Source organism: Sesamum indicum, linkage group LG6, assembly GCF_000512975.1.
Source record: "Sesamum indicum cultivar Zhongzhi No. 13 linkage group LG6, S_indicum_v1.0, whole genome shotgun sequence".
NCBI lineage: Eukaryota > Viridiplantae > Streptophyta > Magnoliopsida > Lamiales > Pedaliaceae > Sesamum > Sesamum indicum.
The window spans coordinates 19,929,897-19,942,530 of NC_026150.1; the positions used below are offsets into that span (position 1 = coordinate 19,929,897).

General features: G+C 36.3%; 2 protein-coding genes across 5 annotated transcripts in view; one reads left to right on the plus strand and one right to left on the minus strand.

The window, feature by feature from the left end:
* On the plus strand, positions 1,018-12,345 carry LOC105165191 (histone-lysine N-methyltransferase EZ3). 4 transcript variants are annotated; one of them, XM_011084114.2, is made up of 18 exons: positions 1,018-1,163; positions 1,807-1,890; positions 2,364-2,635; positions 3,481-3,642; positions 4,630-4,714; positions 4,889-5,044; positions 5,305-5,352; positions 5,427-5,498; positions 6,250-6,328; positions 6,492-6,864; positions 7,396-7,549; positions 8,210-8,430; positions 9,748-9,879; positions 10,892-10,979; positions 11,073-11,120; positions 11,200-11,328; positions 11,759-11,836; positions 11,908-12,345. In XM_011084114.2, exons 1-18 carry the CDS (start codon positions 1,125-1,127, stop codon positions 12,100-12,102), a joined length of 2,415 nt encoding a protein of 804 aa, XP_011082416.1. In that variant the 5' UTR covers positions 1,018-1,124; the 3' UTR covers positions 12,103-12,345. The 4 variants fall into 4 exon arrangements, 3 of the variants coding, with proteins under 3 accessions (XP_011082416.1, XP_011082419.1, XP_011082418.1); XR_002287312.1 differs by lacking the exon at positions 11,908-12,345 and having other exon boundaries at positions 11,053-11,120; XM_011084117.2 differs by lacking the exons at positions 1,018-1,163; positions 1,807-1,890 and having other exon boundaries at positions 2,497-2,635; positions 3,476-3,642.
* The window catches only part of LOC110012100, a 1,353-nt gene continuing 1,076 nt past the window's right edge, over positions 12,358-12,634 (minus strand). Inside the window, exon 3 of the mRNA XM_020694233.1 lies at positions 12,358-12,560. Coding sequence (XP_020549892.1) covers positions 12,358-12,560 — 203 coding nt within the window. The remainder of the gene's footprint in view (positions 12,561-12,634) is intronic.

The following is a 12,634-nucleotide window of genomic DNA, read 5'->3' on the forward strand; positions in this document are numbered from 1 at the left end:
ATTTAAAAAAACAAAATTAAGAAGTTAGTCGCTATGTGATTCCGTCTTTGATTTGAAATTGATTAAAAAATTTTAAAACAGAAATATTCCGTCTTAATTGTTTTCTTAGCTGCATTAAACTTTTCAAGTGTTTAAGCCAAGACAAGAATATATCATAGTGTTTGGTTTCATTTTTGTCCCATTTTTGAGATGGGCCAAAATATGATTGTTTGATCTGATTAGATAAGTGTTTCTTCATCTTCTAAAATTTTGTGGATTCGAGATTTGACTCTTTTCTTCTTCATAATTAAATGAAAGAATTTGGTTTTTCTTTCTGCTGTTTCAAGCTACTTGCAGTTACTGTTTTGCCTCCAAAAATCTAATTCCATATTAAGAGTTTTGAACAAGTTCTGCATTAAATTTAATGAGAATTATAAGGTGGTTCTTTTTTTTTTTTTTTTTCAAAAGTCATCTGTGCCTAGGCGGAGAGTTTGACGGACCCCTACTGATTTATTACCAAAGAAAAAAAATTAAAGATGTCCCTATCATAGTATTTCTCAATTCAAGCTACTGCAGTTACTGTTTTGCCTCCAAAAATCTAATTCCATATTAAGAGTTTTGAACAAGTTCTGCATTAAATTTAATGAGAATTATAAGGTGGTTCTTTTTTTTTTTTTTTTTCAAAAGTCATCTGTGCCTAGGCGGAGAGTTTGACGGACCCCTACTGATTTATTACCAAAGAAAAAAAATTAAAGATGTCCCTATCATAGTATTTCTCAACTTCTGATGCTCGCGATTTGGCTTCCACCACCCTACTCAAGAATTACTTGCATCAATTTGAAATCCCATGTTGCCAAGCGCACCGCCCTTAGATGCACTCCTCACCATTCCCATATTATGACCGCATCATAAGGACATGACCTTATACCTCCGCGTGATGAGCACGCCATAAATTTCTGCCACGTTGGATGGCGAACATATTCGGTTTTCTACACCTAAGCGCAGCAAAAATCTTCCCATGTTACGTAGTGACCAGTCCACGTCACCAGCCTCCACGTCATATATAAGTGGATTCTTGATCTTTTTCCCACACGCTCGTCAGTCTGTCTCTTTACTCTCCAAAAATTCGTTCAGAAATCAGAGTAATGGTCTCAAAGTCAAGCACATCTTCTTCCAAATTTAGAGTTCGTTCTTCTTTCTCTCCATTTATTTTCCCCCTCAATTCTGTTTCGATTATTGACTTTTCGAATTTTATGATTTTACCAACTTTGTTGCGAGAAATTGATCATCGCTTCAAAGTTTTTGATGCTGATCATTGAATTGTGTTATCTGTTGATTTCTTCCGAAATTGAACCCTATATCTTGCAACTGATTATTGGTGGATGATTGTTTCTTGCTTAAGTTTCTTGTTTTCTCATTGTTATATAAGCTTGAATTTCAGAAATGACAAGAAATAGATGGCAATTTGCTTTCATTTAAGCTTGTTGTTTACGGTCTTTTCTCTTTATCTTTCTTCTTATAAGAAGTGAGTAAGGTAGGAGAAGGACTTAAGAACGTGATTTTCTTTGATATTTCCTCTGTTTGAGTGCAGGGGACGGAGGGGAACAGAGTGAAGCAATCTGTTTGTCATGTTATAAAGTTACTATGAACTGACAATTTTATAAAACCATGTGAAATCGTTGGTCTGATGAAACTTTTGTTGCTGTCTGTATTCCTTGTTTCATGTTCCAGTCCACATCTGGATTAAATTTTGCCTTTTTCTCATTATCTGCTTGAATAAGATTGTGCTAAGAATTGATTGGTATGACAATTTTCTTCTTTGAACAGGGAACGGATACCATGGCAAACTTGACTTCTAAATTAATGCAGCTAAGAAGGCAGATGCAATCCGAAAGAGTTGCTTCCGTTGGAGTAATTTTAACTATCTTTAATCCTTTGATATATTCTTTGCAAAAAACCATGTACACTCTTATTTGATTGTTTTCCTTTCCCCTGATGATTGTTCTCATCTTTACTGTAAGTATTTTGACATGTCAGCCTTAATTTTGTCTTACCCAATCCTGGGACTTGCTTTTTATTCTTCAGATTGAAACTATCATTGTCTTACGCATTTCATCAATGTGTTGCTTAGTGTTTTCTCCCACAATTTTTTTATCAGTTGTCTTATGCGCCATTAGGTAGAGGCTAATAATGAAGAACTGTAACGATTCTAAGTAAAATCTCAAACCTTATGGCATTGATAAGCACATCTGCACATGTTTCAAATCCAGATGTGCGAATTGACTTTCTTGAAATTTGCACACACTATCTAGACATAGTGCACTATTTAGTTGAATTGCTTAGCAAAATTGTTATTATTGTTTATATTTTTGTTTTTTTTTCAGGAAAAACTTGAGAAAAACAGCACAAGGGTTCAAGCTTATGTTTCTGACCTCAAAGCTTTGGCTGCATCAAGGAATGACTTTAATGTGGTCAATGATTCTGTCAATTTCCTCTCTTTAAGAATGGACAATCCTCTCTGCAAAGTCGGCGGGCTTACTCAAGGATCTGTGGACAGGGATAATGTTGACAATGAAGAAGTTGTATTTTCTACCACCGCCAAGCTTCCTCTGATTGAGAAGCTGCCGCCATATACTACATGGATTTTTTTGGATAGGTACCAAATCTTTGTATCATCTTCTAAGGTTATGGTTTATATTCGGGACTTTTCTTTTCGGAATTTCAGATGAAGGAAACAAGTATTCTGTGGTTTTATTTTTACAATTTCATTTCATATGCACAATAGAGATTACAGTCTACTTGATAGTCATAGAACTTTAGGTGTTTTTTCTACTTGATGGAAGGTTAGCTCTTCTTCTAAACAAGATAAGTGGAGATATCATAAAGATATGAAATGGCTGGGATAATATAGACTGAACTTTTTCTGATTGCAAGCACTCTAAACATGGGAGCACATGGCAATACCTTAAATTTGGATATTGCACAGCCTTGCATACAGCAGATCATTTAGGTATTCATATGTAATGACAAGCATGACAAGTACCAAGTAATTTGGCTTGTAATCCCTATTGCCATTTATATTATGCACATAGGCCAAGATTGTGAACCACAAAGCTGTGGTCAAGCAGCATGAGTTTAGCACATCTTCATTCCATAGTTGATGGTATCAAATTGTGAAGATCTTTTCACGAAATACGACATAAAAAATAACTCTTCTTATATTTTTATCATTCAACATCATATAATGACATTGATGGAATTTCATTCTGCCAGGTTTTCTATTTTTACTTTGATGAATGAAAGACAAGCTATGTGCATGTCTGTGCCCATCCTATTACTTTTTTAGGCATTATTTTTAGCTGATTCGATTAATACCTTCTTAGTTTTGTTTGTATAGAATGTGCTGCACCATATCTATGCACAGTTGACTTTTACTTCCTATTTGAAGTTAAAAAATTTATATTTGTTATTGTTTTCTCAAGTTTTTTTCACACAGCACAGAAATCAGAGAATGGCTGATGACCAGTCAGTTGTAGGGAGGAGACGTATTTACTATGATCAACATGGTAGTGAGGCACTGATCTGTAGTGACAGTGAAGAAGAACTTGGAGAGCCAGAGGGGGAGAAACATGAATTTTCAGAGGTAGAAGATCGAATTCTGAGGTCAGTTTGAGCTATTCTTTGAAATTAATGCTTCAAGAATACATCTCAAATATGATGGATCTCAGTAATGAAACAATATGTCTTTGCTTTTCGTATCTCTTTACTTATTATAGTTCATTATATGGGACATATTGTACTGCAGGGAGAGCCTGTTTACATACAATAACGGGGCTCGGGAAAGAGATAAATACTGTGCTGCACTTTATCTTCTGGCTTCTAAATGCCATCACTTAATACGCTGAATTTTCTGAATGACTTGAATGATGTAATTATATTTCACTTGGCACAAAAAAGAAAAAGAATCAATAGCAATTGTAGTGAGTAAAATTCATTCTCCTCTGGTTATCCTGATGTTTTACCATATCGTTGGTTCAGAAGAAATACGTTTCTCTGTTGTAGTCAGAGGAGCATTGTTTTCTTTGAAGCTATTGACCTCTCTCTTATGCATTCTACCTAGACCTGACACTCGTGAATTTCTTCATTCGCAATCTGTCTTAACTGAAAATGGTTGGAAGTACATTTCTTCATTTTCTTAGTTGCAACTGCTAAGTTGTCAGTCCAACAAAGTTATTTTAGTACCCTTATTTAAGAAAGAAACTGAAAAGGAGAAAAGAAAAACTGTATTCATGTAGCTAATTTGCAGATTTTGCAAAGTTTGAAAGTTGAAACTCTACTTTGCTTGGGTGGCAAAAGAAAGAATTAGTTTCTAAACAATGGGTATACTGGAAATACTTGTACAAAATAATCCTCATAGTTCACTTTCTTGAGACCCTGAGTCCTGTAATCACTTGACTGTTTTAGACTCTTGGCTATCTGCTGTTAAGAGCACGTCATCTTGTGTTCATGAAAGAAATGTGGCCTTGCTATAGCAAACTGTGGAACTCACAAGTATAAAATTTAATTTTTGTGATCGTTTTTGTTCTTCTGATTTTTCAGTGTATGAGGTTCATCAGCAGTTTCAATATATCCGCAATTGTAATTTTGTAGGATGGCTTCAGAGGAGTTTGGGGTTGGTGATGAAGTTCTCAACGCATTGACCCAGTTTGTTGGAGGAACCTCTCGCGAGATCCAGGTAATTTAGATTGGTTTGTGTTACATGTCAAATATTGATATAGAGAGAGTATACAATTTTCACTATTATGGGTGGGATTCCTGGGAAGCCTGCTATTATTTGTGAAATTGTACAATCTGTATGTTTACTATTTTCTTTCCATTGTTCAGATGTATTCATTCCCATGATATGCAGGAGCGTTGCAACATGTTCATGGAAAAGGACCGGATTATGGGGAAACACAAGCTGCAAAGTTCTGGGGAAGAGGGATCTGAAGATAATGTATTCTTGGACAAAAGTCTGAGTGCTGCTTTAGATTCTTTTGATAATCTATTTTGTCGCCGTTGTCTGGTATGTAGTCTTGGACTTTTCTTTTTCGTTTTCCATTATGATTCTCGTTTTTATTGGTATGAAAGTTTTTCCTATTTTAACTTTCAAGGTCCTTTTTCATTACAGTTTTCATATGTACCTTTTTAAAGAGTCTTCTTGGTATAAATCCAGGCATATGGATTGCATCAAGTGTTAAAGATATTTCTAAACCGTCTATGCTTATGAATCTGAAGTGGGCTTACTGTGACTTCTTGTACTCATTAGTGCTTTTCGATTTACAGGTTTTTGACTGCCGCTTGCATGGTTGTTCTCAAATTCTAATATACCCTGTAAGTGAAATCTTTGTTCTCAGGCTCTGGAGAATTGAGGTCATGTGCTGACATCCAAACTGTTTTGTTTGCAGAGTGAAAAACAATCCTTCCCATCTGATACCGAAGAGGACCGTAAACCGTGTGGTGATCAGTGTTATCTTTGGGTATGGCTTTCTCATGGAATTTCAAAATAGTAATGGGATTGTCTTTTGGAGTAAATTTACAAGAATGCATATTCTTTTTGGCTTTGTACAGCTTGGTGAGATCATGCTTCAGATATATTATTTATATTGATCTCTGGGTAGAATATTAAAAGAAAAAAACTAGCATGCAATGTTCTTTTCTAGCTCAAAAATTTATGATTTAATACACAAGTCAAAATTTATTGAGTTTACATTATCTCATTTGGTCTTTATGCCGCATTCTGCAAGAAAATTGTGATGCTGAGAAATAAAACAGAATCTAATCAGCTAGTATTTTTTCAAACCTAGATGTGTGTGTTTCTGAGTCCTGCTTTTATTATTATCTTGCTTGTGAGTTAAATTGTAGTTCCAACTAGTAAACAACTTGCAACCAAGGTTTGTTTTATTTAGTTGATATTAAATCATTGGACCTCATGTACCAAGGTTTTCCCATTTTTTATTTTCCCGGATTTTCTTTGGCATAATCGTGTAAGCATTTTTGTTGACTTTATAAACATCTAGACACTTGTCACTTGACCAAAAATAAATTTGTCTGTTGAAAACATGCGAGGATAATTCATAGAGCAAACTAATGTTTCAAACCCGTAGGTCTTTATAATATCTTTGTGTTCCATGATCACGCAAGACTTGATGATTCACAACTTTCTGATACATATCCTGTGAATTTATTGATTTTTCCTCTGTGAAAATTTTCATTTTCTTTCTGTTTTAGTTGAATGGTTTGAAAGACTTGCCCAAGCATTCGCCTGTTCCTTTGGATGGGTCTCAAAGTAAAGCATCAAATGAGGAAGGCAAGGCCCTTGTCTCTCTGTATCCGATAGAGCAAGTTAAAAACGAGATTCTCTTTGTATCCAATAGAGCAAGTTGAAAATGAGATAATGCTTAGAGTTTGTTTCTTTTGCTTAAAAATTCTTTTCAAGCATCTGACAAGAAATCTATCTATTATCATAACAGCACATAATCTGGAAAGCAAAGGAAAGCACACAATATATGAATCTACAAGTTTATTGGCCAAAGCATCAAAGGTGGCTCCAGACGACTTCCTAAGTTCTTCCAATAAGAGACTGAAGTTGGGTGTTCAAGATCCTTTAGATCATAGTACAACTACAGTGGATCAGTTCCCTGAAGTGGGACCACCCGACGAACATGAACTCCAGATGTCCACCTCTACTCCAGTGCATGCTTTTTACAAGCACAATGTAGATGCACTAAGGGAGGCATGCAATACCATTGGAAACTCAATTAAAGCTCCACATAGACGGAGCGAATGGAAGACTTTTGAGAAAGACTTATACTTGAAGGGATTAGAGATATTTGGAAGAAACAGGTCCGGTGGCTGTTGGTTTTGCTTAGCTATTTCCTTCAGATCATTAGAGTTCAGTTTTGATTAATCTCCAAGCATGTCATCTTAGTAAAATATGCAGTTAGATTTAGTTGCATCAAGATGATTTGAAGTCACCATATTCTTATATGGCCCTATTGAGGTTCTAATTCTTTGTGTGCCGAGAATAGAACGGCAACATAACGAGGTGTACTAAGAGTTTAGATAGTACCTTAGCGGGGACTAGGTTAACCTTCAACCATACACTTATTTTCACTGTTCATATTCATATTTTCAAATGGCAAGAAGTAAGTAGTTCGTAATTAGCTTAAACCGTCATCTTGGGTTGTTTGTGGCAGTCGGGAGGGGAAAAATTAGATGACAGATTGACAGTCAAATATTAGTATATAATAAGACAGTGGGAATCTGAAGCAAAAAGTCTTTTACTTCTAGAACTTGTAAATTATTTACTTAAAACTCACCTGTACAGTTGGTGTCCTATACCATCTACAGTGTTAACTGAGATCTGTTTTGCAGTTGCCTTATAGCCAGGAGTTTGCTCCCTGGTCTGAAAACTTGCAAAGAAGTCTCCAGATACATGTATGGTGATGGGGCTGTTATGCCTCGTGGATCTTCAGCTATTCTGAGCTCTTTCTTCGAAGATGTTGGAAAAGCTGACATGGATTATCTGGTGTGTCTTTGCTTTTGCTTGCATGAAAAACATCTTTTTGGGGCAAATTTTCTGAATGAACTAGAAACAAAAACAAGAGAGTATTTGATAAGCATTCATTAACAGTTGAACATTTGGTAATAAGCATTTCTCACTTCAGTTTTCCAGCCTAAATTGATAGTTTTCAGTTTCTGGAGCAATATTTATTTGAACCATCTGAAGAAAGTGTTTTTACAGTACATCTATGAACTAGCAGGAAATACCTTGATCTAAATATATAGGATGGGAGTAAGGCTTTTTATGGATGTGGTTTGAAAAAACATTCTCAGGTCACAATTCTCCAGATCAGATGGATTCAAGTTCATTTCATCCTTGTTTCCAGATAAGCTTTCCATAATACCAATTTGAGTAAATACCTGTGTTTATTTGAGAGTTTACTTCCAGGATCAGATTTCTACTTCTACTCAAGAAACTGATATTTCCATAATAGTATCACCAAGATTTATTGTTCTTACAATGATCGGGAAGTTTCTTTTCAGTCATAAGGCAGCAAACAAGATAACAGTTTTCACGTTACTATTGCTTTCCATTAGAATCTACTCAGGAGATGATAAGAAAAGAATAGCATGACAAGTTGCTTCATGTTTCAGACACATATTTACTTAAATTGTTCGATATCAGGAGCCAGATATGCTTGTCAAGTCAAGAGTGTGCCGTAAGAGGGGCAGAGCACGCAAGGTTAAGTCTTCGTGGAAGTCTGCTGGCCATCCATCTCTATGGCGAAGGATTGCAGATGGAAAAGACCAGCCATGTAAACAATATACTCCATGTGGGTGCCAGTCCTTGTGCGGGAAGCAGTGCCCTTGTCTGAAAAATGGAACTTGCTGTGAGAAATATTGCGGGTACTCAAACTTTTATTCATCCATTTATTCTATTACTTGGGGAATAATTAGTGCCAAGTTACTTTAGTCGACTACTATCGTATGAAAAGATAGCATTTTTGGGGTATGATGGACTTTTATTTTCCATTTATTCTATTATCTGGGGAAAGAGCTCGTGTCATGTTACCTTACTACTTATTGAACAGATAGTATATCTAAATTATGAAAGTTTGGGTCTTGGGGTAAATATTTTCAGGTTAATCACTTTAAACCGTGGGACTCCAGAAAATTTATTATAATCAGATCCATGGAATGGACACGTAGACCTGGATTAATATTAAGCACCCACTGAACTAAAGGTAGAATCAGGTTTGCCTTTGCTGTTTGATGCTAGATTGGACTTAATAAAATTCTTGTTTTTTGTTAATTTTGTTTATATCAGAGCTGATTTAGAGAAGTATAAAGAAAAAATAGCATTTCTAATAGGTAGTTCTCTCCAGAAAGTGGGCACATATTTGAGCTCTATGCATGGACAAAGTTCTAACTCTAAGTTTGCTAATTGGAATATATGGGGAGATTATCTCTTTGGCTCTGCCTTAAAATATTAAAATTGTTTTATCTACCTTTTTATAATGGATAATACACTCCCCCCATCCCAAAATTATGGGTTTTTTTATCCAATGCATAGTTTTAGACAAAAGGGAAAGTGTATATGTTTGTTTTGTGTACTTTTACACTATTGGTTAGAAAGATAGTTTTAGTTAAAAGAACTCCACCTTTGGAACTGTTAATTTGGGTTTCCTGAAAAGATTAGAAAAATAAGTTTGGCATAGAGGTAGAGTGAGAAATCTGGAAGCCTTTCTGGTGAAATTAGAAGAAATTATTTCAACAAGTACATTGTTATAATATGATGGTCTAATCAAGAAAGATACAAAAATGTAGACAAAATATAATCAGAATAAAATACATAACTAAGATCTGTCTCTTACTCTAAGATTGACATGTTATTGATACTGGTAAATGCATCAAGTTCTTTATGAGTTCATGATAGTGGGATTTGACGAATGTTCCTCTCAAAATATGAAGCTACTCTAGATTGTTAGTCAATTCAAATTGCATGCTTAACATACCGAAGAATGAAATGAAATTTATGAGGTCATCCATTGGTTAGAAGTAAACGTCAGCTCTACACTTCTCCATGAAAACATATATCTTTGTTTGTCAGACTAGTTAATTAGCTTCAGCGATGCTAGCCATGGATTTCCTTACTCCATGTCATCTCTGACAAGGCTGAATGAAAAATAGGTATTCTATAGTTGACAGTCTTTAAATTTTCAGGTGCTCAAAAGGCTGCAAAAACCGGTTCAGAGGATGCCACTGTGCTAAAAGTCAATGCAAAAGTCGGCAATGCCCATGCTTTGCAGCTGGACGCGAATGCGATCCAGATGTTTGCCGAAATTGTTGGGTTAGGTAACTAAATTTCCGATTCCTGCATTTCTGAAGTTGCAGTATAAAAATTCATTATGGTGTTTCTTTCACTCTGTTGATCTGTTGAAACCTTCCAGACTAAAGTTTCCGATTCCTGCATTCCTCTGCCTTTCTCTGCTACCCCTATCCTTGGGTTCTCCTCCATTTTGTTTGTCCACACCTGTTAAGAAACTTCATACAAACTTATTTATGTTTGACTTAGTTTCCTGTAACTTAACATGGTGGGAATAGATAGAGTTGTTGTTGACAAAATCTATTTAGCGGGAGTTTTAGGATCTTGAGCTTTGTGGCATGATGCAGAGTTAAGTACTTTCTGCACTATAGTATGTTCTATTGCATTGAGAGAATATGTCTCTGATGGGTATATCTATTGCTTGACGCAAAGTTGAAGAAGCCGGATAAGGTTTTTGAGGTTTCCCTTTCTTGATTTGTGAGATAGACCCTCCAAGGTAACAATCTTTTATCTTTGTACATTCCGCAGTTGATGCTCAACTCATTTCCTTACTTGGTATAGGTGTTTCCTTTTTATTTAGAATTTTTTATCAATTGGAGTTGGTAACCCTTTGAACTTTTCAGGAGATAGTAATTATTCTGAGCTGAATTCTTTTACTTTTAGCAACTGAAACTTAAAAACTGTGTTTGTACTTAAAAATTCTCGAGCCCCTCTCTCCACTCCTTCAGGTTTAGATGTGGTGATTTCCGCAGATATCCACAGACTAGGTAGTGCATGTATATGTTTTTAACCTTTTCATTGTTGGGACTACTTATTTGTCTCCGAATTCCATTTATGTCTTCTTTGGCTGTGTTAATTTTCATAGCCATCCAGTGAATCTGCTTACGACATAAAAAGGGGAAACATTCTGGAAGGTGCCCTCTTGCATACACAAGAATTTAGTTTCCCAATTCGATTATGACCTATTTGAGAGTTAAATTTACTGTAATTGGTCGTTTTCATCAATGAATGTGTTGAAAACAAGTTTCAAGTTTTGTGCAGCTGTGGGGATGGTTCATTAGGCGAACCACCAAAGCAAGGAGATGGCCAGTGTGGTAACATGCGGCTCCTTCTGAGACAGCAGCAAAGGGTAACCCTTGTATCTTCTTACTTTTCTCCTTTTCTCATTTTAAAATGCACTTTTTAGAAATCCTGTTGAATAGACCTGTTTCTTGGCTGACAGATACTCTTATCAAAGTCTGATGTTGCTGGATGGGGAGCCTTTCTCAAGGTATGAGATGAGGGTAGTTTTCTCTCATGATATATGTCATGTTGTGTTTGTTATATTAAAGTGGGCAATTTAATTCCAGAACTCTGTCAACAAAAATGATTATCTTGGAGAATATACTGGTGAATTGATCTCCCATCGGGAAGCAGATAAGCGAGGAAAAATCTATGATCGAGCAAACTCATCATTCCTTTTTGACTTGAATGATCAGGCAAGTAGCTTCTGTAATCCTCTTTGTCTGCAATATCTTCATGTATCAGAAATATATTTGCTAGATTTCTCTTATCCTTAAAAAGTGTCTGATGAGACAATTGAAGTATGATAGACTATTTTAATACAATATATATCCCATGCTCTACTCTAATAACAAGAGAACATGAATTCTCATGTTAATGACGAAAATCAAAAGACCCTGTGGAACTACCAAGCAAACAGGAACCAGGATTGAGCTTATTTTATTGTGCCATCACCAATCCAAAATCTAATATGCTGCTGAAAAAATTCTGTACCTCCAAGGTTTGGCGGGATCACAGGCTTCTCTCTAATATACCATTCAATGTAATACATGGACAGTCTCCTACAGAAGAAAAGAGGCTGTCGTAGTATGGGATGATCTTACACAAGTATTTTTCTTGTTTCAGTATGTCCTTGACGCCTACCGCAAGGGAGACAAATTGAAATTTGCAAACCATTCATCAACACCAAACTGTTATGCGAAGGTATTTTATCTTTCGTTCATCTGCTCAAGTTAGAGTGTTCCATCAAAAGCTGATGCAGGGTGGTCGTACAGGTGATGTTGGTGGCTGGTGACCACCGTGTTGGTATTTTTGCCAATGAGCGTATCGAAGCTGGTGAAGAGCTCTTTTATGATTATCGTTATGGTCCAGATCAAGCACCTGCATGGGCTCGGAAGCCTGAGGCTTCATCAAAGAGAGATGATTCGCTGGCCCCTCAAGGTCGAGCAAAGAAGCACCAATCTGGCTGAGGAAGCACTCTTATCGTAGCTGCTTTAATGTCTGACTGTGCAGGCCTTGCTGTATGCTTCACATGTAATCTATTAGACAGAATAAATAAAACTTGTACAATTGAAAATTCTAGTGCTATACAAATGTATCATTATGCTCATTTTCTTTATTTTCTCTTTACAAAGAAGAATACAAGTGTGTACACTTGAACTTGTCAATGTATACCTGCAACATGTGCATGTGAATCACGCTAGTTCAGTATATATACAGCTATGTTAGTGTAAATTTCCAGATACACTGTTAAGCAAATATTGCACACCATCCCAGATATCATACCCCATCAGCCCAATCCTCCCCCCAATCCAGCTCCCCACTTGGCTCCCAAGCACAAAACCCAGCCACCCCATTTTCCCTTCTCCCGCAATCCCCCCGCTGTATGCACCAACAAGTGTCCCGCAGCTGCGCCAAATTGCCTCTGCTACACTGCCGCCCATGTACATGGTTTCAAACAAGTCCCACCCGGAAGATGCCATCGGCCCCATTACGTGCTTC

What these genes read in the sequence shown, in the direction of transcription:
- LOC105165191 (XM_011084114.2), top strand. Translation starts at nt 1,125, where the DNA reads ATGGTCTCAAAGTCAAGCACATCTTCTTCCAAATTTAGA. An exon ending in GAACCTCTCGCGAGATCCAG is followed by an intron (nt 4,715 to 4,888) that starts GTAATTTAGATT and finishes CATGATATGCAG; the next exon opens with GAGCGTTGCAACATGTTCAT. An exon ending in TTTTTGACTTGAATGATCAG is followed by an intron (nt 11,329 to 11,758) that starts GCAAGTAGCTTC and finishes TTCTTGTTTCAG; the next exon opens with TATGTCCTTGACGCCTACCG.